Source organism: Crinia signifera, chromosome 1, assembly GCF_055691185.1.
Source record: "Crinia signifera chromosome 1, ASM5569118v1, whole genome shotgun sequence".
Lineage (NCBI taxonomy): Eukaryota > Metazoa > Chordata > Amphibia > Anura > Myobatrachidae > Crinia > Crinia signifera.
The window spans coordinates 185224752-185251360 of record NC_139217.1 but is presented as its reverse complement, the minus strand read 5'-3'; the positions used below and the strand labels follow the sequence as shown (position 1 = coordinate 185251360).

The 26609-nt window shown below is 45.2% G+C and overlaps 1 protein-coding gene across 1 annotated transcript; it reads left to right on the top strand.

The window, feature by feature from the left end:
* Nucleotides 1-3291: 3291 nt before the first annotated feature.
* On the top strand, nucleotides 3292-16749 carry CISD2 (CDGSH iron sulfur domain 2). The gene is made up of 3 exons (XM_083179013.1): nucleotides 3292-3479; nucleotides 6722-6936; nucleotides 15675-16749. The coding sequence occupies exons 1-3, from the start codon at nucleotides 3377-3379 to the stop codon at nucleotides 15762-15764; spliced, it is 408 nt and encodes a 135-aa protein (XP_083035139.1). The 5' UTR covers nucleotides 3292-3376; the 3' UTR covers nucleotides 15765-16749.
* Nucleotides 16750-26609: the final 9860 nt, after the last annotated feature.

The window sequence follows — 26609 nt, the reverse complement described above, 5'->3', positions numbered from 1 at the left end:
TGCTGGCAATCATACATTACCAGGGAAGTCCAGGAACAGGGCATTTTCTCCCTCATGGAGAGGGTCAGTTAGGCAAGTATGCTCTACAGCAGGCATTCCCAACCACGGTCCTCAAGGCACACCAACAGTGCAGGTTTTGTAGATATCCAGGCTTGAGCACAGGTGACTTAATTAGTATCTGTTTTTCCTCTTTCTGACCATCACCTCATCTCCTTCTCCCTCACTGCTTCCCCCTCTCCCACCCCCCCTCCCAAGCGCATTGTCTCACGGCATAACGTCAACACACTTGATCTTGCTGCCTTCTCAAACACGCTGTGTCCTCTTCTCGCCCCAATCGCCCTCATGTCCTGCCCGAACCTCGCTGCCTCCCTCTATAATGACACCCTATCTTCGGCATTGGACTCTGCCTGCCCTCCCTCCTCTATCCCTCTTCGATGCTCCAACCCCCAACCGTGGCACTCACCTATCACCCGATTCCTTAAAAAGTGCTCTCGCACTGCTGAGCGCTTCTGGAAGAAATCACGCTCCCTTGCGGATTATCTCCATTTCAAATTCATTCTTTCCTCCTTCAGCTCTGCCCTTGCTCTGGCCAAGGAATCCTACTTTAAGTCCCTCATCCTTTCCCAATCATCCAATCCCCGCAGGCTCTTCGCCACCTTCAACTCCTTGCTCTCCCCCCCTCCTCCAGCTCTTCCGTCCTCCATCGTAGCCGCTGATTTTGCTACCTACTTTTCAACCAAAATCTCCTCTCTCAGGACTGCCATCACTGCTGCCATGACCTCACCCTCTCCCTCCTCCCCTCCTACATCTCCACTCCCCTCCTTCCAACCCCTGTCCTCATTTTACCCCACCACTGCTGCTGAAGTCCACTCTATCCTTCAATCCGCTTCTCCCTCCACCTACCCGCTTGATCCTATCCCCTCCAATATTATCCGTCGTCTCAGTCCATCAGTCTGCTCTCACCTGGCTCACCTCTTTAATCTTTCCCTATCCTCTGGGATCTTCCCTTCCTCCTTCAAACACGCTCTTGTCTCCCCAATTCTCAAAAAAACAAATCTGGACCCCAACTCTCCATCCAACTACAGGCCCATCTCCCTCCTCCCTTTTGCCTCCAAACTCCTAGAACGTCTGACCTATAATCGTCTCCTAAGCCACCTTACTGCTAACTCCATTCTAGACCCCCTCCAATCCGGGTTCCGCCCTTTACATTCCACTGAAACTGCCCTGACCAAAGTCACTAACGATCTACTATCGGCTAAATCCAAAGGCCTCTTCTCTATCCTCATCCAGCTTGATCTGTCGGCTGCCTTTGACACTGTTGACCACCCTCTCCTGCTCAACACCCTCCGCTCCTTTGGCATCACTGGCACGGTCTTCTCCTGGTTCACCTCATACCTCTCCGATCGCTCCTTCTCCGTCTCCACTCCGAGCTCCTCCTCTCCTACTACCCCCCAGCCAGTCGGTGTTCCCCAAGGGTCAGTCCTTGGCCCTCTCCTCTTCTCCCTCTACACCACCTCTCTGGGCACCCTCATCAGCTCCTATGGTTTTCATTACCACCTTTATGCTGATGATACCCTAATCTATCTCTCCTCCCCCGACTTATCCCCATCACTTCTGTCCAAGGTCTCCGAATGCCTCACGGCCATCTCAGCCTGGATGACCCAACGCTTCCTGAAACTAAACATGGCTAAAACTGAACTTCTAATCTTCCATCCCCCGAACATCCCCTCGTCTCCCACTATCTCCATCAGCATTGGTGAAACCGAGATCACGTCCACCGACCAAACGCGCTGCCTCGGTGTCATCATTGACTCCTCCCTCTCTTTCACCCCCCACATTCGTGCTCTCTCACAGTCTTGCCGCTTTCACCTACGCAACATCTCACGCATCAGACCATTCCTCTCCACTGACGCGACCAAAATTCTCATTCACTCTCTTGTCATCTCCCGCCTTGACTACTGCAACATCCTTCTCTCTGGGCTACCTCTCACCCGCCTCGCACCTCTCCAATCCATTCTTAACGCTGCTGCTAGGCTCATCTTCCTCTCCCGCCGCTCTACCTCCGCCTCCCCCCTCTGTTTATCTCTTCACTGGCTCCCCATTCCTTTCCGAGTTCTCTTTAAACTCCTCACCACCACCTACAAGGCTCTCTCCTCCTCCACAGCTCCCTACCTCTCTTCACTGATCTCTATCCACACTCCCTCCCGTCCTCTTCGCTCCATCGCTGACCGCCGACTGACCTCTCACCTAATCACCTCCTCCCACTCCCGTGTCCAAGATTTCTCTCGCGCTGCCCCCCTGCACTGGAACAACCTCCCGCCACCCATCAGGCTATCTGATTCCCTTACCTCCTTCAAGCGCTCCCTCAAAACCCACTTTTTTCGACTAGCCTATCCCTCCTCCTAACCTCTTTTGATCCTCCTATCCTGCCTCCGTTCCTACTTATCCTATTGTATTTCGTTCGTCCACCCACCTATTTTTAGTATGTTAACTCTTATGAGCAGGGCCCTCCTTCCTCACGTACTCACCCTACCTCATTACCTCACCTGTGCTCCTGTCCTGTTCTTCCCTTACTCTACTTCATCTTCGGTCTCCTTGACTATTTTGACACCTACTTCTGAACTGATGCTGATTTTAGTTCTACCAGCTATACCCCTATTTATACTGTATCTTTCTACACACCCTGTACATTACCTTGTAATTTGTTTTTTTTGTTTGCTATGTACGGCGCTGTGGACACTTTGTGGCGCCTTATAAATAAACGTACTACTACTACTACTACTACTAGTATCTGAGGGATTCTGATTAAACCATCTGTGCTGAAGCCTAGATAGCACTAAAACCTGCACAGTTGGTGTGCCTTTAGTACCGTAGTTGGGAATGCCTGCTCTACAGACATGTTTGCTCCACATTATTGTTTTCATTGCATTTAATATCTGTGCTATTGCCAGTCCTATTTACTTTTGGTAATTAATACACATACCAATACAAAACAAACAAATAGATAAGTGTATAAGGTCCCACTGTAACTTGCTGAGTGAAAATAAACTTTCAGCCTGTAGGTCCCGTCAGATGAATGCATTGCTGCAAGTGCTAATGTACAGATACCTGGATATACTGTCTCACGCGACACCATTAAGAACTAGGGAAGGGAGCAGGCACTCGGGAGTAGCGCCATGCACTGTGTGTGTTAATCGGAGCACTGCTACAGCGAGTGAGTGACGGACGGTGATGACCCCGTGTGTGTGACGGGGGAGGAGGAGTAATGATGAGGAGGAGGGAAGGAGGAACAGTGCGGGGTCAGGGGGGGGGTGCACCAGGAAGGAAGGGAAGTTGCTCAGCTGCCATTGGGGAACAGAGACAGTGAGCCGGCGACATGGTGCTGGAGATCATTGCTCGGGTGATCAAGGTGCAGCTTCCCGCCTACCTGAAGCGGCTGCCCGTTCCTGATAGCATCGCCGGCTTCATCAGGCTGACAGGTAACAGGGCCGGGGCAGGCCTAACGCTCGGGCACCGGGAGCCCTCGCCCAGCAGCACTGCCTCTCCCGCCAGCGGTGCACATGGGGGAAGCGCCAGGGAGACACCCGCTGCTGATTGGCTTATATTAGTTTATACAATTGTATTATAGTACAAATATAAACTTTGTTGCAAGCGCGTAAAACTCCCATACTCCCCTAATACTGTGCTCGTTTTAAAACAATGATAAACTTGATTGATAAACAACCAGCCAATCAGCTCCTACCTGTCATTTTTCAAACCCAGCCTGTGACATTGCAGGCTGGATATGATTGGCTGGCTATTTACCACTTTCCATTTGATCAATTTTTGAAGATTGATACATCTGGCCCTATCATGGCACAGTGTGAAAGGGTCCCCCAAAAAATGCCTTGGGCCATCCAACCCTGATATATTTCACATCGCTAATACTGGGTTGATTGCGATCTGGGGTCCAACCTGGGTTTGGTGCTTTCACACTAAACCCGGTTTGTCCATTATACAGAGGGCGACCCAGGTTTAGCCCTTCTTATAACCCGGGTTGGTGTGAAATGGGTAATAGTGAACAAAATTGGCCCCTTTAATGGGGGAAGTGTAAACTTTACATGCCAATGAAGAGCTAACACTTGGAGATAATGGGGTTTCAAGCAGCTGTTGTAGGGCTTGAAACATGTTCAGTGACCAGGGTTAGTAGCTAAAGTGAAGTCAGTAAGCACCATCAATACATAGCTACATGCCTGCTAGTGTTAAAATTGGGTTTGCCATACTATCCTTTTAAAATGGGACTCTCATGACTTAAACAAGTAATGTGGTTGATTACCTGTCCCTGGACAGCAGCAGTGGTGTGGAGTGTGACCCGACTATGTGGCCAGCAGTAGCCCCCCTCCTACAGAAAGGTAGGAGCTGCCACTGACTGCATGTACAGATGAGTGTACACACTAAGCAATATTGCAAACAATATCCGTTCAGAAGGTCCACAATGAGCAATATTGCTTAGTGTGTATGGGGCTATAGTATGGTAAGACTACTTAAAATCACATCTTAACTAGTGAACGTTTTTGACCAGATATGGAATTCTAACACAGCTGTAATAACTACATGCATTTGTGGCTCAAAACAATGGTGCACAAGTGTCTTTTAGACTCTGAGTGTTCACTATTGAGCCACCACAGATGCAAATGTTGGTTGCCACAATGTGTGCATTTTACATGCAATGTCAGGTCACTTGTTTATTCTTTATACCAGTATATATGGCCAGTTTAGGGTTGGATACATGGGCTGTAGCTGTTTCCTCCATAAGTTACAACAATGCTACATTATCCAAACTCCTACTAAAGCAGATCAAACACACATTTATAGTGAAAGCTAAGTGTTTCATGATGGATGGTAATAGGGTTGACGCAAGCATTATGTCAACATTGGGAAAGTCAGTGTTATTTAATATTATTTAATTCGCACCTCCTAGAACAGTGGTCATGGAACTCGGTCCTCATTACCCCACACAGGGGCAGATGTATTAAGCCTTAACATGAGATAAATGCAAGGGTGATGAAGAGAGATAACTGTCCAGCCAATCACCTCCTCACTGCCATGTTACAGCCTGTGTATGAAAAAAGTCAGTAAGGAGCTGATTGGCTGGATGTTTATCTCTTGTTATCACCCTTGCATTTATCTCTTGTTAAGGCTTAATACATCTGCCCCACAGTGCATGTTTTGCTGGTAACCCAGCAGGTGCACAGGTGTACTAATTACTCAGACACATATTATAAGGTCCGCAGGTGGAGTGAATTATATCACTTGTGATTCTGTGAGGAGACCTGCAAAACATGCACCGCGTGGAGTAATCAGAATCAACTTTATTGGCCATGTGTGCTTGCGCACACTAGGAATTTTTTGTGGATATACAGTGCAGGTGGGAGCTCTGAGGAATGAAGCGGGAGCGTGCAACCAACTCCAACCCCCGCCGCCTCCAGCTGCCCCATCAGTCTGGAGGACGGAGCTAGCATGCACTGCCTCCTCCAGCTTCCTCGCCGCGTCCGTCCGTCCGTCCCCCGACGCCTCCACCACTCTTCTCTGGGGGCCGAGGATGGGGGAACTCCTTGGGTGGGAAAAGGGAGCTCTGTGTCCGGAAAAGGGACCTCATATAATTTAGGACCGAGTTCCCTGAACACTGTCCTAGAAGATAATAGATAAAATCTGATTGGTTGCTATTGGCAATATTCCATCTTTTATAGAACTCCCAACTCAGTAAATGTATCCCCTCAGATGCAGTTATCCTATATCTCTCTTACAGTGGTCATATTCAGCAGCATTTAAATGGACTTTTTAGCAAAAATGGCATTTCTAATGTAGTATTTAGGAAATGCTGCAAAATATCTTCTTTTTTTGTGGTGGGGGGGGGGGGGGGGTGTTGCACAGTCTACAGTTTGTTCAGGTGACAATCAGAAATGTTTTCTAACAACAGAATGCACATTTTATACTATATACCAACCAGGATTACAACACTAAGCTGGGTACACACTAGGCAATATGTTGTCTGATCTCATAGATCAGATCGACGTATCGTTCACATTGGTGCATATGTGTATATCTGCTAAGCGTGCCCTGCTACAGGGGCATCCTGCATCTCTCCATCACCCTGCATCAAAGTATGTATACACTTGCCTATACAGAGTCCCATCACCCGTTGGGTACACATGTCTAGTGTGTACCCAGGTTTAGAACTATATATATTGACATGAGCTTTATAGGAAAATAGGTCTGACCATTTCCTCCCACACTCCAAAACATACTTGTAAGTAGATTTGCTCTTGCCATGAGAATGAATATGCTCTCTCTGCAGTGCTGTATAATTATTGGCACGATATAAATAAATGATATTAATATTTTAGCATCACTCTGAACTGCAATGACTCCAATAATACGATTGAACAGAAGATGGCAGTAGTACTTGAATTATATTTCCTAACTATTTACATTGTTGGATAGATTTCACAGTGGTTTTCAACCATTGTTAATCAGATCTGTGTCTATGATCCACACACACGTTATGGAGGCCATGTAAAAAAAATATCCAAAATGTGCAGGATAATTTGCAGCATTTGCATTACTTTAATAAATCAGCATTCAATTTGCAGGTCTTTAATTTCTTAAAATAAATAATCAAGTGCCTCTTGTGGAATCATTGTGTATTTGAGCAAATGTAACCCAGGTTCTTTCCTTTTAGTTTCAGAATGGCTGCAGATATTGCCCTTCCTGGGTGTCCTCGCGCTGCTGGGTTACCTTGCAATTCGACCATTCCTGATGAAGAAGAAGCAACAGAAGGACAGTCTGATTAATCTTAAAATCCAGAAGGAGAACCCTAAAGTAGTGAATGAAATAAATATAGAGGACCTGCATATTACCAAAGCTGCATACTGCCGGTGTTGGCGCTCTAAAACGGTGAGAGAAAGAACAGCTAGATAGAGATATGGCAATATCCCATGTGTATGACAATCACACACACTTATCTTTTAAATGAATCCTTCATCCTCTGGTCGTGGTATGGCGCTCCGACAGTTGGGATTCTAATAGTCCGTATACCAACATCGGAATCCTGACTGTGGTGGTGGGGGGAAACGGCAATGAAACCCCTCGCTGCATTCGCCACAGGTTCTATTCTCCCTCTATGGGGGTCATGGACATGGTCAAGCTTCCTCAGGACCCTTTTTTGCGAAAGCGTACGCTCGACTAACTACACACCTAGTGTGTCTAATACCCCACTTTCCCCTCCCCACTTACAAACTGTATATATATTTGTTGTTGGCTACATTGGGGTTTCCGTTGGACACGGTCCCCAATCAGTACACTGACACGGTCTCTGGCGCCAGAGCCGTGTGTGTCCCTGCCTGTTCTAGATCCACATGAGCGAGGGAGTGCACACAGGCACACCTCAGACTCAGCTCTGCGGTTGGAACGCAGGTTGTGGAACTACTGGCTCCAGCAAGCCTAACAGCAGCGCTGAAACGGCATCACATCCGTGTTCAAGCGCGTGCTGGTGGCTGCACTAAGTGAGCCTCAGGACTATTGTGATACATTATATATGATAAAGTTACAAACCTGACTTATCCACATTACATGACTTTGGTAATATAAACAAGTCTTCCGGGCCACACTATATCTATTATAAATAATAACGGTGATAACGGGTAGTGGGGTCCCGCTAGGTGAGGATTCTTATCCTTTTTAAAAATCACTATTTGTTGTCTTATGTGTTGTCCAGTCCTTTTTATATCTTCGCAACTATTTTAAATGAACTCAATAAAAGTGATGTTTTACTAAGTATTATTTCTCTAGGTGCACCAAGAAAAGGCACTTTTTTCTGTCCTCCTTAAAATATCCTGTCTGTGCCTCTGGTAGCACACCCTCGCATTTACATATATTCAATTAATCAATTATGCTATGAGGGTCCACCCGTTTGTTACAATAAATCTACCTCTGTGCGACTGACAAACCTTTCTCTAAAGGTTCCCCCATGAGGAAGAATAGCCCCCGTCAATCAGGATTCTAATCGTTGCGATGTCGGTATACTGACCATACTGTACAGTTTGCCACTAGGTGAGCTCTTCTTGTGGGGAAAAACAATTCCGTATTGCCACCTAGAAGAAACAGGGAAAAGACAGTGAAGTTACCCTATGCACAGGGAATGGTCTGACCTTTCCCTGGCTCTACCCCAGGGAATGGGTTACTAGCCCATAGTATGCAGCCCTAGCTGTAATGGCTACAGGTCATGGCTTCCTCATAGTTCTACTAGTTGGGTAAAATAATCAATGTTCGTGGGAGTACATTTGGTTACAATCCCATTTAGGATGGAGACCATGAAGTCTGCATTGTGTGGTACAGTACACCTTGCTGGAATGTCAGCGCATTGTTCCGCACTGAGCCATAGTGCTGCAGAATGAATATGAGGCACAATGGCTCAGTGCGGCTAAAAATGCCACAGCACCCCAGTAATGCAGCTGCCCTACTGTTTGGGGGCACTACATTTTGTAATAAATATCTAGATTAGTTAGTACAGTCACATATAGCAGTTTTGTCTGATCAAACAGTGTTACCTCAAAAGTTACCGTGAATAAAAATCAGCATGTGAAAAAGTATAAAAGTAGCATGTGAGGGTGTGTGTGCGGCCTGTGATACTCTATTTCTGCTGATCAATATAATACAGATTGTGCCCATCCTGAGGTTATTCCGCCTTCGCTCTATAATCAGTGACGGGAGATGATGGTGTGGATGAAAGTCTTTTGCAGTTTCTTCAGAGCTTGACTTAGAAGAATGATATATTACACCAAGATTTTTAATTTAGAGCTGGTTGAAAGTCTCCTAAAAAAAAACTAGCATACTAGGAATGATAAAGATGAAATAACTGCTAAAGAAAAAATCAGAGTAAAGTGCAGAACAGGACCTTTGAAAATTGTTCTACTAAAGAGAGAGGAAAGTTAAAAAAGAATAGCAAAATGTGGACAAATGTCAGAGTACCTTGTCTATGATAGAACCTATATACTGTGCTTTATATGAGTCATTTCTATTCTAGTGTTTTGCATCTAAAATGGGCTCAGCTGTTTCAGGACTGACTTCCAGAACTATTATCCCATTGGAAGATGGAGCCTCCTCTAAAAAGGATAAGAAAAGGGAGGGTTGCCTAGAAAGAGGAGGTTCCATAAACTGGATAACTAGTGTCTAGTTAGAGGGGTCGATTCTATTAGGTCCGAAGGGTGCGAGGTGCCATTCGGGATGCTGTTTTCATGCATTTAAATGCTGGCAACGGCACCTGATTCAGGGGGTTATTCTGGTTCACTCGCAAAGGCATATTCACTCTCTAACGGACAAAACCATGTGCACTGCAGGGGTATCCGGACTATTTGTAGACAACAAGTAGATAGACAGCCATTAGGTCGACACCATTAGTTCGACAACTCAATAGGTCGACATGCCATTAGGTCGACAGTCAAAAGGTCGACATGTTTTTTTTTTCACTGTTTTTTTAGGCCGACAGGCGGTATTTCATGCCCTACTATCCACTAGGGCAGTGGTGGGGAACCTCAGGCCCTGGGGCCGTATGCGGCCCCCCGTAGCCAGTCTGATTGGCCCTCCTACCCACCTGGCAGATTTGCCAAAAGTCAAGTATAGGGGAGAACTTTCGAGATTCCTCTCAATCAAGAGCAACCAGAGACTGTTAGTCCTATTCAGCGGCAGCCGCTGGAGCGTGGGACGGCTGCAGCAGGACAATTTTTAAGAGAAATTTTTACATATGGCCCCCGAAGGATTTTTCCACCATAAAATTGGCCCTTGGCACAAAAAAGGTTCCCCACCCCTGCACTAGGGCGTGGTGGGAGAATAAAATAGTGTGCCGAGCGCAGCGAGGCACCGTGCCCGAAGCATTGCGAGCGAAGCGAGGGGCTGCAGTTCACTTCAAACTGTGTCCATGTCGACTGTGTCGGCATTTCGACCAAAAAAACAGTGAAAAAAACCATGTCGACCTTTTGACTGTCGACCTTTTGGGTTGTCGAACTAATGGTGTCGACCTAATGGCTGTCTACAAATGGTCCCACATCCCACTGCAGGTGGGGCTGATGTAACATGTGCAGAGAGTTAAGGCCCCCATACACTAGGGCGACTTGTCCTTAGGACAAGTCGCCCCCGACTTCCCCCTGAACTTCCCCGGCTGCTCCCCGGGGGAGCTTGATTAGATTGGCACTTGATGTGCCATTTTTTACATGTGATAAATCGTCTCGATTTATCACATGTAAAAAACCCGGGGAGCAGGGGGGGGGGGGCTACAGAGGTGGGAGCAGGGGGGCTGGGGACGCTGCGGGCGACACGTCTGTGTCCCCCGCTGCTGGGGACGCTGCGGGGGACAGCGTCTGTGCGAGGCGGTAGAGTGAGCAGGGGGGGCTGGGGACGCTGCGGGGGACACGTCTGTGTCCCCCGCTGCTGGGGACGCTGCGGGGGACAGCGTCTGTGCGAGGTGGTAGAGGGAGCAGGGGGGGCTGGGGATGCTGCGGGGGACACAGGCGGCATAGAGCCGGGCAGGGGGAGCCGGCCGGGAGCTGTCAGTAATGAATAAAAAAAAAAAAGCCCATACAATGAATGGGCAGCCTGTGATTGGCTGCTGAGCGCTCTCTCAGCCAATTGCTGACTGGCTGAGAGAGCGCTCAGCCAATCACAGGCCGCCCATTCATTGTATGGGCTTTTTTTTTTTTATTCATTACTGACAGCTCCCGGCCGGCTTCCCCTGCCCGGCTCTATGCCGCCTGTGTCCCCCGCAGCCGCGCCGCGTCCCCAGCCCCCCCTGCTCCCTCCACCGCCGCGCCGCCCCACTAGGTCCCAAGTCGGGTGGTCGGACGTGCAGCAGGTCCGACCACCCGACGCAGATCCGATGCGCATGGGACCGCGCATCGGATCTGAGGGGACATCAAAACTAGCCGATTTTGGTCCGATTTCGGCCAGATCCGACTGATCTGGCTGAAATCTGACCAAAATCGGCTAGTGTATGAGGGCCTTTAGATTTGGGTGGGGGGTGTACTTCAAACTGATATCTATATTGCAGTACAAAAATAAAGCGGACCGTATTTACCCTGCACAGAAATAAAATAACACCCAAATCTAACTCTCTCTGCATGTTACATCAGCCCCACCTGCAATGCACATGGTTTTGTCCATTAGAGAGTGAATTTGCCTTTGCGAGTGAACCAGAATAACCCCCTCAGCCCGATTTTGCACACTTTGCTGGGCCGATTTCACTTAAAATTGCTCGCACCCCTATGGATGGGAGTTAATTAAGTCCACCGTAAAGTGCGCCCGGTGCCGTGATGATTTGCACTCACGAATCATCTGCAGCTAATAGGATCGATCCCAGAGAGTCAAAAGGTCGACCATGGTACAAAAGGTCAATGGGTTCCAACGTTTGACATTACAATGGTGAACAGAAAGCTTCAAAAAAAATTATTATAATATTGTTTCAGCTTTTTGTTTAATTTACTATCCACATGGATTATGGATGGGAATAATAACCTGTGCCGAGTGCAGTAGTGAAGCGTGGTGAGCAGGGATGGTACACTAATTGGGGTCACATACTGTATGATGAACATTACAAAAATGACACCCCAAAAACTAAAAAAAAAAAACAACTTGTGTCGACTGCTGACCCATTGACTGTCTATACGTTTACCTCTACAGCAACCAAACTTGGGTATGTATGGCGTGGCAGTGTCATTTGTCTCTAGAGCTCTTGGACTATGCCAGTTGTTCTCAAACTTTTTCAGTTCAAAGCACCCTTTGGATCTCCATGATTTATTCAAGGCACCCTTAAGCCAAAATAGTAATTGAGCTGTGTTTTTTATTTATTTTTTAAAGTAGATGTGTCAAAATGGCCTATATCCAATTACTGTTGGAAAATCATCACGTGTAGTCCCCCGTCCCCCCCCCCCCCCCCATTGTATATGGGGGTTACAATGCTGCCATTTACTTGCCCCTGCAACCTGAGTATGCCAGTATTCCATTTTAGCCTATGGGCTACTCTCCACAAAGCTAGCCGTGCAGAGGGTTCCCTCGTCTGAAATGGCCGCTGTGCATTGAGGACGGCACTGACCGTGCATGCACAGATCACAGGAACAGGCTTCTTTTGGAGCTCCTCTCCCTGCGTATGCTCTGTGATGCATTTTAACAATGGGATTGCATATCACTTAGAAAAGGGGCCGAAATTGCCCCTTATGTGTGCCCCTTTATGGTTCTTAACGATCTTGTTGGCAATCTCAGGCACCCTGTGGATCTGTAGTAGGAATGAATGCAGCATGTCTGAAAATGTGACAGTTAGTAATAACTACAGCTGTGCACCAGATAGGTGATCTGGAAAACATGGACCACGGGTAGATCTCGAGGCCCGGTTTGCCCAGCCCTGCTCTATAGGTTTCAGATGCTCTGTTTGGAAGATGATTGTCATGGAGAACTGAAGAATAACAAAGCAGACTATTGTTAGCGGTAATTTAATTTCTTGTTAGTAATCCATGGCATTTTACAGACTCCCCATTCCTCCACAGCGCCTGTCCATATGTATCTCCTTAAAAGAAACACAAAAGAGACATTCATAGATAACTAACAGGAGACATGGCAGGTCTCATGTTTTCCCTATCTCTACCCTAAACAAATGGGTTACCTGTCCATAGTGTGGCTGCCATGTATTGCAGATACAGTTACCATCAAAAATAATCTGCATCTTTCTTACTCTCGTTAAATTTAGTGACAGGTTTCAATTATGACCCATACACGTTTATCTAAAAGTATGAAATAAACCTATTACACTCTGCATCCAATCTGTTGTCATTGACTGTCAATTATTCTGTGTGTATGTTTTGAGAATTGCGTTACTGGGAATTAGACAGCCACTTGTAGGGAGCTATTTTGAGGGTTGACTTCCTGAAAGACAAGCTGCTTCCTAACAAGTTAGCTTTTTGCAATGTCGTTACCACATTACTTGAGCACAGGCCTTAGATGTAGCTTATGGTGTTTGGACACTTGATTTGTACCGCCAATGTATTCGATCTATGAAATTGTCATCCATAATCAATAATGGTTTGTTGTACTGAAGGGCCATGCATTTTTTTTTTTTATGTAGTTATTTTAGAATGGGTTGTCCAATAGCTAACATTCTTTTTATTAAAATAATTTGTCATTTTTCTATCAGTAATGGAGTACATCCATACACCTCTACATGTTCTTGTTCTCACTGTTGTAGTCCCTCCACACGATAGGGTAGCTGAAATGGTGGGATGAGAAACATTCTGGATACATTATTAGAACATTCATATAAGGCAAGTGCAGTGCAAGGACGTTGAGCTGAATCCTATTGTCTGTAGGGGATGAGGTGAGCCAGTTTTTGGAATATTTTAGGCTAATGGGCCTATGCACGGGGTGATTTCGGGGCATTTTTCAACCGAACTAACTTGCTTACAAAATGCGTGTGTAGGGACCATAGTGTTGCTTAGCCCTGCTCATCGCTATAGTCCAGAGATTAATATCCAGCATGCTGGTTAAATTTAGTAATATCACTGGGCAGGGCCAGTGATCTCACCAGAGAACACTGGCCCTGACAGCATAAAGTGCTGACACATCGTTGTGTGTTGTGCGATCTAGCATTGCTCAGCAAATCTCCCCATGTATAGGCCCTTATGTCAACCTGTACAGCATTTGCACTGAACAAGATATAATGTAAGTGTGTGATTGCCCTTTTGAGTTGCATATTTGATTGGTGGAGAGCCAAATCCAAAAAGGCTAGCGGCTGTTTGATCCACCACAATTGCATGGCAGTTTTGAAATAGAGTTTGCTGTGCTTTATAAGAACCTAGAAATTAAATGATAAGCTTTAGCATTGGATCTATGAATTAGGGCCACAAGTTGGACACTACTGGTTCGATGAAACATACTATGTTGAGATGACACAATCACATTTCCGGACCTTGCAAAACTACTTTTGTGCCTATACAGATGTTTGTGTTCCTTTACATTTGCTTACTGTGGATATAATATACATAGCGTAGGACAGAGAAAGTACAAGCCAATCGGTTCCTAACTGCCATGTTACAGGCTGTGTTTGAAAAATGACAGGAGTTGATTGGTTGTTTATCTCTTTCCACTTTATCACACTCCAATGCTAAGCGCTTCGGTCCCTGTGCTTGTGACTAAGAACATGTAAACTTTAAAAAATTGTTTGTTTAAAATTTGGGGTATTACAATGCATTAAGTAGCCATGCCTGTGGGAATGATCTTAAATATATATATCAGAATGTGGATGATAGTATCCAGACACTGTTGTAATGGTATTTGATGAATTTTATGCAAGATGGTATCAAAACTGTAAATATTCCACTTTACCAGCATGGTTAAAGTCAGTGGAAATAGCATTAACACCCTGGGGGATATTCAATGTGTGCCTATATTCAGAAATATTGGCACACACTTATTCAAAGCAGCTGTTTTGGCTGCATTGTCATTCATGCAGATTAAACTGTTTTTAAAAGTCAAATCTCCCTGTTTTTGACCATCAGAAAGATTGAACAGGTCGATTGTAAATGATCTACTCTTGCTGTGTCGATATTTGAATAACCCCCACGTTTAGATACTGGTGCTGGCATTCTGGTTTGACTTAGTGTCAGCAAAATGACTACAGAATACTTTCAAGTGTGTGTGTGTGTATATATGTGTGTGTGTGTATGTATATATATATATATATATATATATATATATATATATATATATATATTTTATAATATTTTTTTTTAAACTAATATTGCTTTAGTACATTTTGCTTACTCTGCAAGCTGGTCTCTTCTCATAATCCATAATTTATTTCGGTACTTGTGGATTATCACGGCTCCCATCGCATGCCATATATAGTGGCATGCGATGCGATTTTTACAGATTTTTGACAAAATCGTATGCCATCGCATGCGATTTGATCGCATACGATTTTGCACTGAAAAGCATCCAAATGCATTGGAATTAGTATTAAACATGTCCAATGGCCCCCAAATGGCATTTTTGAGGCTGTACCACCCCCACTATCAACGCGAACCCGAAGCGTGGCGAGCTGCGGCGGTACGCGTCCTACGACCTTTTCATACCCCCACTATCCACGTCGGCGTGGAGTTGAGAATAAAAAGTGTGGCGAGCGCAGCGAGCCACCGAGCCCGAAGCGTGGCGAGGGGACGCGGACACCTCTGAAGCACGTGAGGGGACGCGTATACCTGTGAAGGTATCCGCGTCCGCTCACCACGCTTCGGGCTCGGTGGCTCGCTGCGCTCGCCACACTTTCTGTTCTCGACTCCATGCCGACGTGGATAGTGGGGGTATGAAAAGGTTGTAGGATGCGTACCGCCGCCGCTCGCCACGCTTCGGGTTTGCGTTGATAGTGGGGGTGGTACAGCCTCAAAAATGCCATTTGGGGGCCATTGAACATGTTTAATACTAATTTCAATGCATTTGGATGCTTTTCAGTGCAAAATCGCATGCGATTTTTTTAGCATACGATGGCCATCGTGGGAGCCGTGATAATCCACAAGTACCTTTATTTCCAACTGGGTATAAATGTGCCACAAAGCGTTATATTGTCATGGTTTCTGACTATTGTTCTTGTCTCCTATGTGCAGTTTCCCGTCTGCGATGGCTCACATAACAAGCACAACGAGCTAACTGGAGACAACATAGGCCCGCTCATCCTGAAAAAGAAAGAAGTATAATACATGTCTAAGTGTGCCTTCCATGTAGGAATTCAAGTCCTTGCCTTTTCTGCAAAACAAGCCTTGGAACAGAAATTAGGAGGGTCTATATTGCTGAATTATTTTAACATCTTAGAAAAGGATCGTTGGTACCTGAATGGAGTTTTATACAGAATACTGGAGTAGTTTGGCTCATACAAACTTTGTTAAATTACTTTTCTAAGAAGCCAGGAATACCCCATTGAGATGAAACCCGTCCTTTCACCACCGCTAGAGGGAACACCTACAATAAAGTTGACATAGGTCCATCTAAAAAAAAATATCTGCGATAGACCTTCAGTTGTGTTTGTAGTGATGTGAACTAAATCATAACTTTCATCTGTTATCTTTTTGTTTTATTTTTTTATTGATTTTCACAACCAGTATTCCAAAAGTTCACTTACCTGTAGTGATGTGCAGCCAGTCTTATTCGGTGTACTGCTAATGTATCTTGTCATATGCGTTGATATCACGTCTACCTACTCTGCAGCTGCTAAATCAGCATCTGCAATGCTGCAGACGGTAAAATATATTATGTGGACCACAGGTACTACAGACCAGAGTTACAAAATGGCTCCTTTTACCACGCCCATATTTCAATGTGTGAGGAGACACAAACCTTGGTTTGCAGTGTTGTGATGATAGGGAAAATCTAGGAAGGCTATTGCTGCTAAGGGAAACAATGGTGGCAGCCAGAGAGCTAACGTTTTTTTAGTGAGGCAGTTTAGAAAATGTCATCAAATACCTGGTAGTTGTGGCCTAAAATATTCTCTTTTTTTTACCTTTGCACCACAATCCCTAGCATTCAACATAAAGGTCTGACTTTCCCCGCAGCCGCACAACTGTGTACAGAAAATAATCCGATCAGGTCAGTTGGTTTGCAGGCACAGGAGACAAAGCAACAACTGTACTACTTAGGTTAACAATAAATTCTACTGGATAAATAAAATGATCTTCTGACATGTTAGTCTTTAGTTTGGTGTTTCTTTTATATACTGACTAAGATGTACTGTAGTTTTATTTTTATATTATAGGCAGTAAAATAAAATAGAACCATTATGCTACTAAGCTTTAATGTGTTATTTTGTTGATAATGACAAGATAGAATAAAGCTGGTATGACTGGCAGTGCTACCTACTACTTGTTATGCGATTTGTCGCATGTAAAAGAACTCATGGGGAGTTCAAAGGGAATTCAGATTCCGCATTGATGGTCCGATTCTGGTTGACCTTATGTGCTGCACATAAGACCAATAGGATCCAATGCGCATCAGGTCTCACTTGATGTTAAACATCTTCTAATTTCACCTGATAGATCGGCGTGATAAGAACAAATTGGGTAATATCAGCCCAAATCAGACGTGTATATGGGCACCTTGAGACAGATTTCAGTTAAAAATTGTCTCTATGCCTATTATTATCAGAAGATATTCTTATATTACCAAAGTATGCCTCAATATGTCAGCATTACTAAATATCTCTAGCAACTCACAAATTTGCACCCAGGTACCATATATCAAACTTGGCCAAAAGTTTAAAGCATTTAATTTTACAATATCAGCTGTTGCAGATGACATTGCCTGTGAGGGCACGCCTCTCTCCTCTGCCTCCCTCTGATATTGGGCTGTCTGCATCTCTCACAGATGTAAAACTGGGTACAATGTTGACGATAGCTGTAACTTTTGCTGATTCCGATGGTCTGAGCGCCAAAATCCAAATATTGTCCAGTGTGTACACATTCTTTCGCCCTGCATCGCAGACAGGAGACATTGATAGTGGGGGCTAAGCTTTGAAATACAGCATGGCCCCTGTTCTAATTGCAGCCAGCATTTGCAAGTGTGTACATACTGAAGCCGGAACCCTGTGAATTATATGGCTGGGTATACACATTGTTTAGTATGTACCCAGCTTAAATAAATTGAAGTGTTTGTTGCTATACTTAAACAATGTAGTACTAGTAAGGATACAGTGATATGCAATAGTGGGCCTTAATCTGTTATAAATGGTGATAAAAATGAACCGTGTATATACCACAAACATATTCCATTTATACTAGAGTCAATTCTTCTTTTTTTTTTTTTTTTAAATATTTTTTTTATTAAGGCACTGTGCAATACAATACAATTTTTAGACGCGCAGGTCATATTTCGTTGTTTATCTCATTCACTAGAGTCAATTCTTGTCTGAAGCGACTTAACTTATGAATTTCCTTACAAAGATATTTCCTGATAAAGAGCTCAGTAACACACCAGCTAATTAGCTCCTAACTGTTAAGTCACAGTCTGGGTTCGAATAATGATAGGAACTGATTGGCTGGTTCATTATCACTGGCCAGGCTTAATAAATCGTCCCCAGAGGGGGAAAAAAGGTTGAGATTATACCTAATGGATAAAAAACTAGAAGGAACGAGTAGTTGTTATCTTACATCTAGGGGTATGCGTATAGATACTGCGCTCACTGGTGTAATCTTGTAGTTGCTGCTGGTCTCCAGGGGAGGGGGGCCACCGTCCAATAGATAATTGTGGGAGCAGGGGGTATGGAGACCTGCGCTAATGTAATACCGGAACTTGTGTACCCCTAGATTCGATATAGAAGGTAAGTGTAAGTGCTGGGCTATACAAGTGTATATAAGGTGGATAGAGGGTATATTCTGTTGAATACTGAGGGTGTGTGTGATGACAAGCGAATAGGCTGAGAGGGTACTGTTAATACAAAACAAATTTATTAAGAGTAAAATAAGGGGTGCAGTGATAAGCACAGGTGGCTTAGGAGAAGGAGGGTTCACTGTTAAAGCACTCTGTGATGGTACTGAATGTTCCACAGTTCCCAGGGGCGTAGCAAGCTGCACTTGGGTGACAGCAGGAGCAGCTCACCCAATGTGACGGCTTGCAGATGGTAACAGGTGCCGGGGAGCAGGGAAGCACAAAGTTAGGAGCGCAGATACACTACACCTGGGTGGCAGCAGAAGCTGGGCACCGTATGCAGGAAGCGCATATAAGTCTCGATAACAGTGGTGGGGGGAGAAAGTCAAGTATGCAGGTTGGATGAGTACGGTCACAGGCCGGTGGTGCGGGGGGCTGGCGTCCCGTCCCGCCCGCAGTGCACCTCTAACCTGTGGCTGCTGTTGATTCCGGTCCTCGTTCCTTCCCTGTATACCCGCGATCCCGCCGCGGCTCAGGTTGGCGCCGTGTACGCACCTCCTGCCGGGCTCCACGGACTTAGCACGGGACTCGACTTCCGGGATGTGGATGACGCGAATGACGCGGTATCCCTGCACCCGAGTCTGAAGTCCCGGCGTCTGCCGTGCGCTCTACTCCCGACGGGAGGAGACTAGGGTGGGTGTCTGGTGGGTAGGGATGTCCTCCAATGCATGTCGACCTTGCGGCCTTCTTCAGGGAATCAACAGCAGCCACAGGTTAGAGGTGCACTGCGGGCGGGACGGGACGCCAGCCCCCCGCACCACCGGCCTGTGACCGTACTCATCCCACCTGCATACTTTACTTTCTGCCCCCACCACTGTTATCGAGACTTATATGCGCTTCCTGCATACGGTGCCCAGCTTCTGCTGCCACCCAGGTGTAGTGTACCTGCGCTCCTAACTTTGTGCTCCCGGGCACCTGTTACCATCTGCAAGCCGTCACATTGGGTGAGCTGCTCCTGCTGTCACCCAAGTGCAGCTTGCTACGCCCCTGGGAACTGTGGAACATTCAGTACCATCACAGAGTGCTTTAACAGTGAACCCTCCTTCTCCTAAGCCACCTGTGCTTATCACTGCACCCCTTATTTTACTCTTAACCCCTTCCCGACATTTGACGTACATGTACGTCATGGCCGGGATGTACTTCCCGACACATGGCGTACATGTACGTCATGACTTCAAAGTGCCACCGCGTCTACAGACGCGGTGACAGAGGGACGATGTCTGCTGGCAGCGATACCCCCCCCCGTTCGGCGATCGCTGTTCAATGTGAACAGCCAATTACAGCGTTTTCTGTGTACCGGCGAATAACGTTCGCCGGTGACACAGGGATCGGTGGTGATTGGTGCTGTAAAGTACAGCACCAATCACCACCGGGTGTAAGGGTGACACTGGTGTCACCCCACCTGCCCCCAAAAGGCTGTGATTGGTCCGTCGGACCGACGGACCAATCACAGCCATTTCACCACATAGAAAATACCAGAGACAGCTCTGCAGCCGCCATTCCGGTCAGGAACAGCGTGCAGAGCGGTCTCTGTGCCCATCTGTGCCCTATACTGACCTGATCGTTGGTGGCATCCGTGCTGCCAGCTCCTGGTGTGACTTCCTTGTGTTGCTGCTGCTGCAGCAGCGTCATTGTGGCAGAGATTTAAATTGTGTGCTATAATTTTGTATCTGCTCCCCCCTGCTGCCCCCCATTTGTGCTGATCACTATAAACTAAGTGATCAGCACCTTTTTTGGGGTCCAGGGTTTTTTTTTTTTATATATACCCTGTCAGGTTGCACCCACAGTTGTGTGCCTGCTGCCCCTCACTGCTAATCAGTGTTGCATCACTGCATCACTGATCTGCAGTTTTTTTTTTTTTTAGAGAGTGCTGTGGTTTATTTTTTTAAAATTGTTTTACACCCACGTTGCTTTTGTGGGTGTCCTGTGGCCGCTGAGCGCTGATCAGTGACGTACATCACTGAACAGCATTTTTGGCACAGGGTTGATATAATTTTTTTTCTTCAGTTTTTTTTTATTGTTTTTTTTTTTGGTGAGTGCTGTGGTTTATTTTTTTTAAAATTGTTTTTACACCCACGTTGCTTTTGTGGGTGTCCTGTGGCCGCTGAGCGCTGATCAGTGACGTACATCACTGAACAGCATTTTTGGCACAGGGTTGATATTTTTTTTCAGCAGTTTTTTTTTATTGTTTTTTTTTTGGAGAGTGCTGTGGTTTTTTTTTAATTGTTTTTACACCCACGGTGCTTTTGTGGGTGTCCTGTGCCCGCTGAGCGCTGATCAGTGACGGACGTTACTGACCAACATCTGTGCTCAATTTTTGGCGCAGGAGTTTTTTTTTTTTTTTTTTTTAAACTTACACGTGTTAAAACACTACATACCCCCCGTGTTGAAATAAAGTTTGTACCCCCTACACTATACTTAAAAATAATAAAAATGTCCCAATCATCGCAAAGACTGTTTTCAGCAGAGGAGGCTTATGCCCTTCTTGCCTCTGACACTGACACAGCCAGTGAAGTAAGCGATGAATTGGCATTTGTCTTAAGCTCCTCTTCCTCCTCTAGTGATGAGGGACCCCCTCAAAGACGCCCCCGTAGAGCAGCTGAGACCCCCCCCCCCCCCAATGATTGATCTCGTATGGACCCCACCACCAGACAATTTTGAGCCCCAGGTTCCTGAGTTTTTGGCCAACCCAGGAATCCAATTTGATAGTACAGGCCTCAAAGAAATTGACTTTTTCAAAGTCTTTTTCTCTGATGATTTTATAAATTTAATGGTGGACCAAAGTAATTTATATGCCCAGCAGTTTATTGCCCAAAACCCCACGTCATCATTTGCTAGGTGGACCCCTGTAGATGCAGTAGAGATGATGACGTTTTGGGGTCTGGTGTTACATATGGGCATAGTAAAAAAGCCAGAAATTAGGTAATATTGGAGTACAGATGTTCTGTACAGCACCCCACTTCATCGTATGGCCATGACCCGGACTCGTTTTGAGACAATCCTTAAATTTTTGCATTACAACGATAATGCACAGTGCCCACCCAGAGATGATCCCACCTTGGACCGGCTATTCAAAAGTCAGGCCGGTCATTGATCATTTCAGCGCCAAATTTGCTGAGATGTACATCCCCCAAAAATTCATTTGTGTGGACGAGTCACTTATACATTTTAAAGGAAGGGTTAAATTCCGCCAGTACCTTCCCAATAAGAGGGCAAGGTATGGCATAAAAATGTATAAGCTGTGCGAAAGTACCTCAGGGTACACCCACAGGTTTAGGGTATATGAAGGGAAGGACACAAGAATTGAACCGCCAGAATGCCCCCCCTCCCTCGTAGGTGTTAGTGGAAAGATTGTCTGGGATTTAGTGCACCCCTTCCTGGATAAAGGTTATCACCTCTATGTGGATAACTTTTACACCAGCATCCCCCTGTTTAAGGCCCTTGGTTCAAGAGGTACAGCAGCTTGCGGTACTGTGCGCAAGAACCAAAGAGGCCTCCCAAAAACGCACGTTGCCCAATTACTGAGAAAGGGTGAAAGCAGGGGAATATGCACCGAAAATATGTTGTTGGTCAAATATAAGGACAAGAGGGATGTCCTTATACTGACAACAATTCACGGAGACAGTACCACCTCCGTCCCTGTATGAGGTACCAGTACCCACACCTCAAAACCTATTTGTATCCTAGATTACAATAAGTACATGGGCGGAGTGGATCTTTCAGATCAGGTACTGAAGCCGTACAGTGCCCTGCGGAAAACAAAAATATGGTACAAGAAGCTGGCCGTGTATATCATCCAGATGGCACTGTATAACGCTTACGTACTATTCCGTTCTGCCAGCCAGACGGGGACATTTATGCACTTTCAAGAGGAAGTCATAAAGGGCCTAATATTTGGGAACCAGCAGGCAGAGGGCCCCAGTACTTCTAGTACTGGCCCCCGTATTGTATCAGGGCAGCATTTTCCAAACGAAATCCCCTCCACTGGAAAAAAGGGCAGGACACAAAAAAGGTGCAAAGTTTGCTATAAAAAGGGAATACGAAAGCAAACTATTTTCCACTGTGAAACTTGCCCCGACAAACCCAGCCTATGTATGAAGGAGTGCTTTAAAATATACCACACATCTATGGATTATTAGGTTAATCATTTCACCGTGCTTTGGGGGTCTTGCTAATGCGACATAGCACCCACCATTCATTCCACCAGAATCTGTGCTGCAAAATCCAAAAATCACTCCTTCCCTTCTGAGTCCTGCCATGCACCCAAATGGTATTTTTTGGTCACATATGAGGCATTGCCGTACTCGGGAGAAATTGGGGCACAGATTTTGGGGTGCTTTGTCTCCTTCATTCCTTGTGAAAATGAAAGATTTTGAGCCAGAACTGCATTTTTGTGTAAAAAATGTAATTTTTCATTTTCACAGCCCAGTTGTACCACAATTGGTGAAACCCCTGGGGGTTTGAAATGTACACTATACCCCTAGATGAATTCCCTGAGGGGTGTAGTTTGCAAAATGGGGTCACTTGTGGGGGGGTTCCACTATATTGGTGCTTCGGGGGTCTTGCTAATGCGACATAGCACCCACCATTCATTCCACCAGAATCTGTGCTGCAAAATCCAAAAATCACTCCTTCCCTTCTGAGTCCTGCCATGCACCCAAATGGTATTTTTTGGTCACATATGAGGCATTGCCGTACTCGGGAGAAATTGGGGCACAGATTTTGGGGTGCTTTGTCTCCTTCATTCCTTGTGAAAATGAAAAATTTTGAGCCAGAACTGCATTTTTGTGTAAAAAATGTAATTTTTCATTTTCACAGCTCAGTTGTACCACAATTGGTGAAACCCCTGGGGGTTTGAAATGTACACTATACCCCTAGATGAATTCCCTGAGGGGTGTAGTTTGCAAAATGGGGTCACTTGTGGGGGGGTTCCTAACTTTTAGCATCTTATTGGCGCAGGTCTCCTTATCTTACATCTAGTAGTTTAACAACCTTTGGTTTTGGATTGTTGAAGAAAATCAGGATACCTGGAAGAGACCCACAGACCTTTATATTTAACTAATCTATAAAGCTTGTTTGAAGATCTGGCAGTGAGCCTAAGTTGTTAATTTGCTTATCACAAAATGATTTGTTCAATATTCCTTGGAAAGCATTATTTAGTAGCAGTGGCACTATACAAATAGGTTTTGCTAATTTTCAAGGACAGTGGATTGTGGCCATTTTACTTTCCACAACAGCAAAAGGTTACCTGTTATTAATCGTAAAATTGTTACAAATGGGACTAGTGTGGGGGAAGAATATTCATGAAGACAATGCTTTAAGCGAACAGAATAGAGGATATAAATCAATATTGTGTTTTGTTTTTTTTCTTCACTAGTCACCTAAAAATAAAGAGCTGGGTCCACACTATGCCAGTGGTTCCCAACCCATGTCCTTAAGTACCCACAACAGTGCACTCAGACACATTTTAAAAGGCCAGGGTTGAGACCCACTGCACTATGCAATAAAATCTGCATTGATTGCCAACCTGAGACTTGTTTACTAAAGTGGTTCCCAAACAAGTCCTCAAGGCAGCCAACAGTCTAGGCTTTAGGGAATATCCTTGCTTGTGCACAGAATGTACTGAGGTAGTAATTAAGTTATCTGTGCCTAAGCAAGGAAACCCTTTAAACCTGGACTATTGGCGTGCCTTTGGGAACCAATGGCGAGCTGTATCTAACTACCAGGATTTACAGTAGTATGCACTATGTTTTTAAAATAAAAAACAACGGATTATGCTTACGATAATTCCTTTTCTTCGGAATACTTCATGGCAGCCTTTTCAATGGGTTTAACCCCTTCTTCCCCAAGTATAGACAGGTAGATTTTTCCTAGGATCCTCTTCCTCCTTCCTACATAAGCCAGCTCCTCCCTCTCCTCCCTTAGCCTCTACCATCAGAGGTGGTAGAGGCTAAGACAGTAGAACAATTTAAACATGCTTGGGATAGGCATATGAATATCCTTACAAAGAAATAAGGATTAAAAAGGGTTGAGTTTACCTGAAGGGTAAAAAAAGGGGCAGACTAGATGGGCCAAATGGTTCTTATCTGCCGTCAAATTCTATGTTTCTATGACTGTCTCCGCCATAGATCCTAGGAAAAACGACAAATAAGGGAGGGATAATTATGGGCTGCCATGAAGTATTCCGAAGAAAAGGAATTATCGTAAGCATAATCCGTTGTTTTCTTCTTCCTACTTCATGGCAGCCTTTACAATGGGATGTACCAAAGCATAAATGGGAGGGAATACTATACCTTAGGCCATAGCCTGACGTAGGACCTTTCCACCGAACTGGTCCCTTGCAACGTCCAGTGCATAGTGTCTGGAAAACGTGTGAATAGATGACCATGTTGCTGCTTGACATATGTCTCTCACTGACACGTTCGCCTCTCTCGCCCATGATACTGACATTGCTCTCGCCGAGTGTGCCTTAATGATGTTCGGAACTTGACGACCAATCTTCTTATATGCAAATGTAATGGTTTCCTTCAACCACCTAGAAATGGTTTGCTTCGATGGTGTGAGTCCTTTCCTTGCACCTAACGGGACCACAAATAATGCATCAGTCGACCTGAAACTCTTCGTCCTGTCCAAATATATTTTCATGGATCTGACGACATCCAACCTATGAAGATTCTTTTCTCTCTCATTTGTTGGGTTTGGACAAAAATCACGGCAGGATAACCTCCTGATTAAGGTGTAAAAATTATACTATTTTAGGCAAAAAAGCTGGATTTGTTCTTAGCACCAAACGGTCATGAATTTTTTTTAAAGTAAGGCTCCTTTTCCCACAGAGCCTGAAGTTCTCCTACTCTCCTTGCTGATGTGACAGCCACCAGGAAGACAATTTTCCACATTAGAAATTTTAACTTGCATCTATCCATAGGCTCGAATGGGGGTAACATCAGAGCATTCAACACCAAATTAAGATCCCATTGGGGAACAATTGATTTGACTCTTGGACGTAGTCTCTTGATAGCTTGACAGAACGGTCTTATTAACCCGTGATCTGCAAGTCTCATGTCCAATAGGATGCTCAGCGCAGAGATATGAACCTTTAATGTAGCCACTGCCAAACCCTTGTGAAAACCATCACCAAGAAATCTCAATACATGAGGGATTCCTGCTTTCATGAAATCACACTTATCCCTTGCCCATTCTGCAAATACTTTCCAAATTCTATAATAAATAGTCGACGATACCTTCTTCCTTGCTTGCAGAAGGATGACGATTACTGCCGATGACAAATTCTTATTCTTCAGAATCTGCCTCTCAATCTCCAGGCCATTAAATGTAATTCCTCCGGTTCTTGATAACACACTGGTCCCTGCTACAGGAGATTGGGTATCAGGGGTAACACGAATGGGGGTGTTACCGACATGCTCTCCACTACCGGAAACCAAGCCCGTCTCGGCCAGTACGGAAGGACCATAATGACTTCTGCTTGTTCTTCCCTGACTTTCTTCAATATCCTGTGGATTAATGCAAATGGTGGGAACACGTAACCTAGACTGAACTGCCAACTCTGTGACAGGGCATCCACTCCTGACGAGCCCCATGTCGGATATCTTGAAAAGAACCTTGGAAGTTTCTTGTTCATGGAAGTTGCCATTAGATCTATTTCGGGTTGTCCGAATCGATCCACTATGGTCTAAAAAACTGCATCGTCCAATTCCCATTCTCCTGGAATGATACAGTTTCAACTTAGGAAGTCTGCCACCTGATTCTTCTTCCCTGGGACATGCAGAGCTTATATCGAGAGTAAGTTCTCTTCTGCCCAATCCATGATGTTCTTTACTTCTAACATTAGTGACACACTCTTCGTACCTCCTTGATGGTTGATGTATGTTAGCGTGGTAACGCTGTCTGAAAAGATACGAAGATGCGCCCCACTGACTTTTTCCAGAAAACTTTCGATCGCACGGGATACTGCTCTTAACTCTTAGATTGGACGAACATTCTGCTACTTGTGGGGACCACAATCCTTGGCAATTTTTGTTCAAGAAATGCCCTCCCCATCCTCTTGCGCTCGCATCCGTTGTGATAACCTTGAACTGCGGACTTAACAACGATGAAGTTCTTTGACT

What these genes read in the sequence shown, in the direction of transcription:
- CISD2 (XM_083179013.1), top strand. Translation starts at nt 3,377, where the DNA reads ATGGTGCTGGAGATCATTGCTCGGGTGATCAAGGTGCAGCTTCCCGCC. An exon ending in CGGCTTCATCAGGCTGACAG is followed by an intron (nt 3,480 to 6,721) that starts GTAACAGGGCCG and finishes CTTTCCTTTTAG; the next exon opens with TTTCAGAATGGCTGCAGATA. An exon ending in GGTGTTGGCGCTCTAAAACG is followed by an intron (nt 6,937 to 15,674) that starts GTGAGAGAAAGA and finishes TCCTATGTGCAG; the next exon opens with TTTCCCGTCTGCGATGGCTC.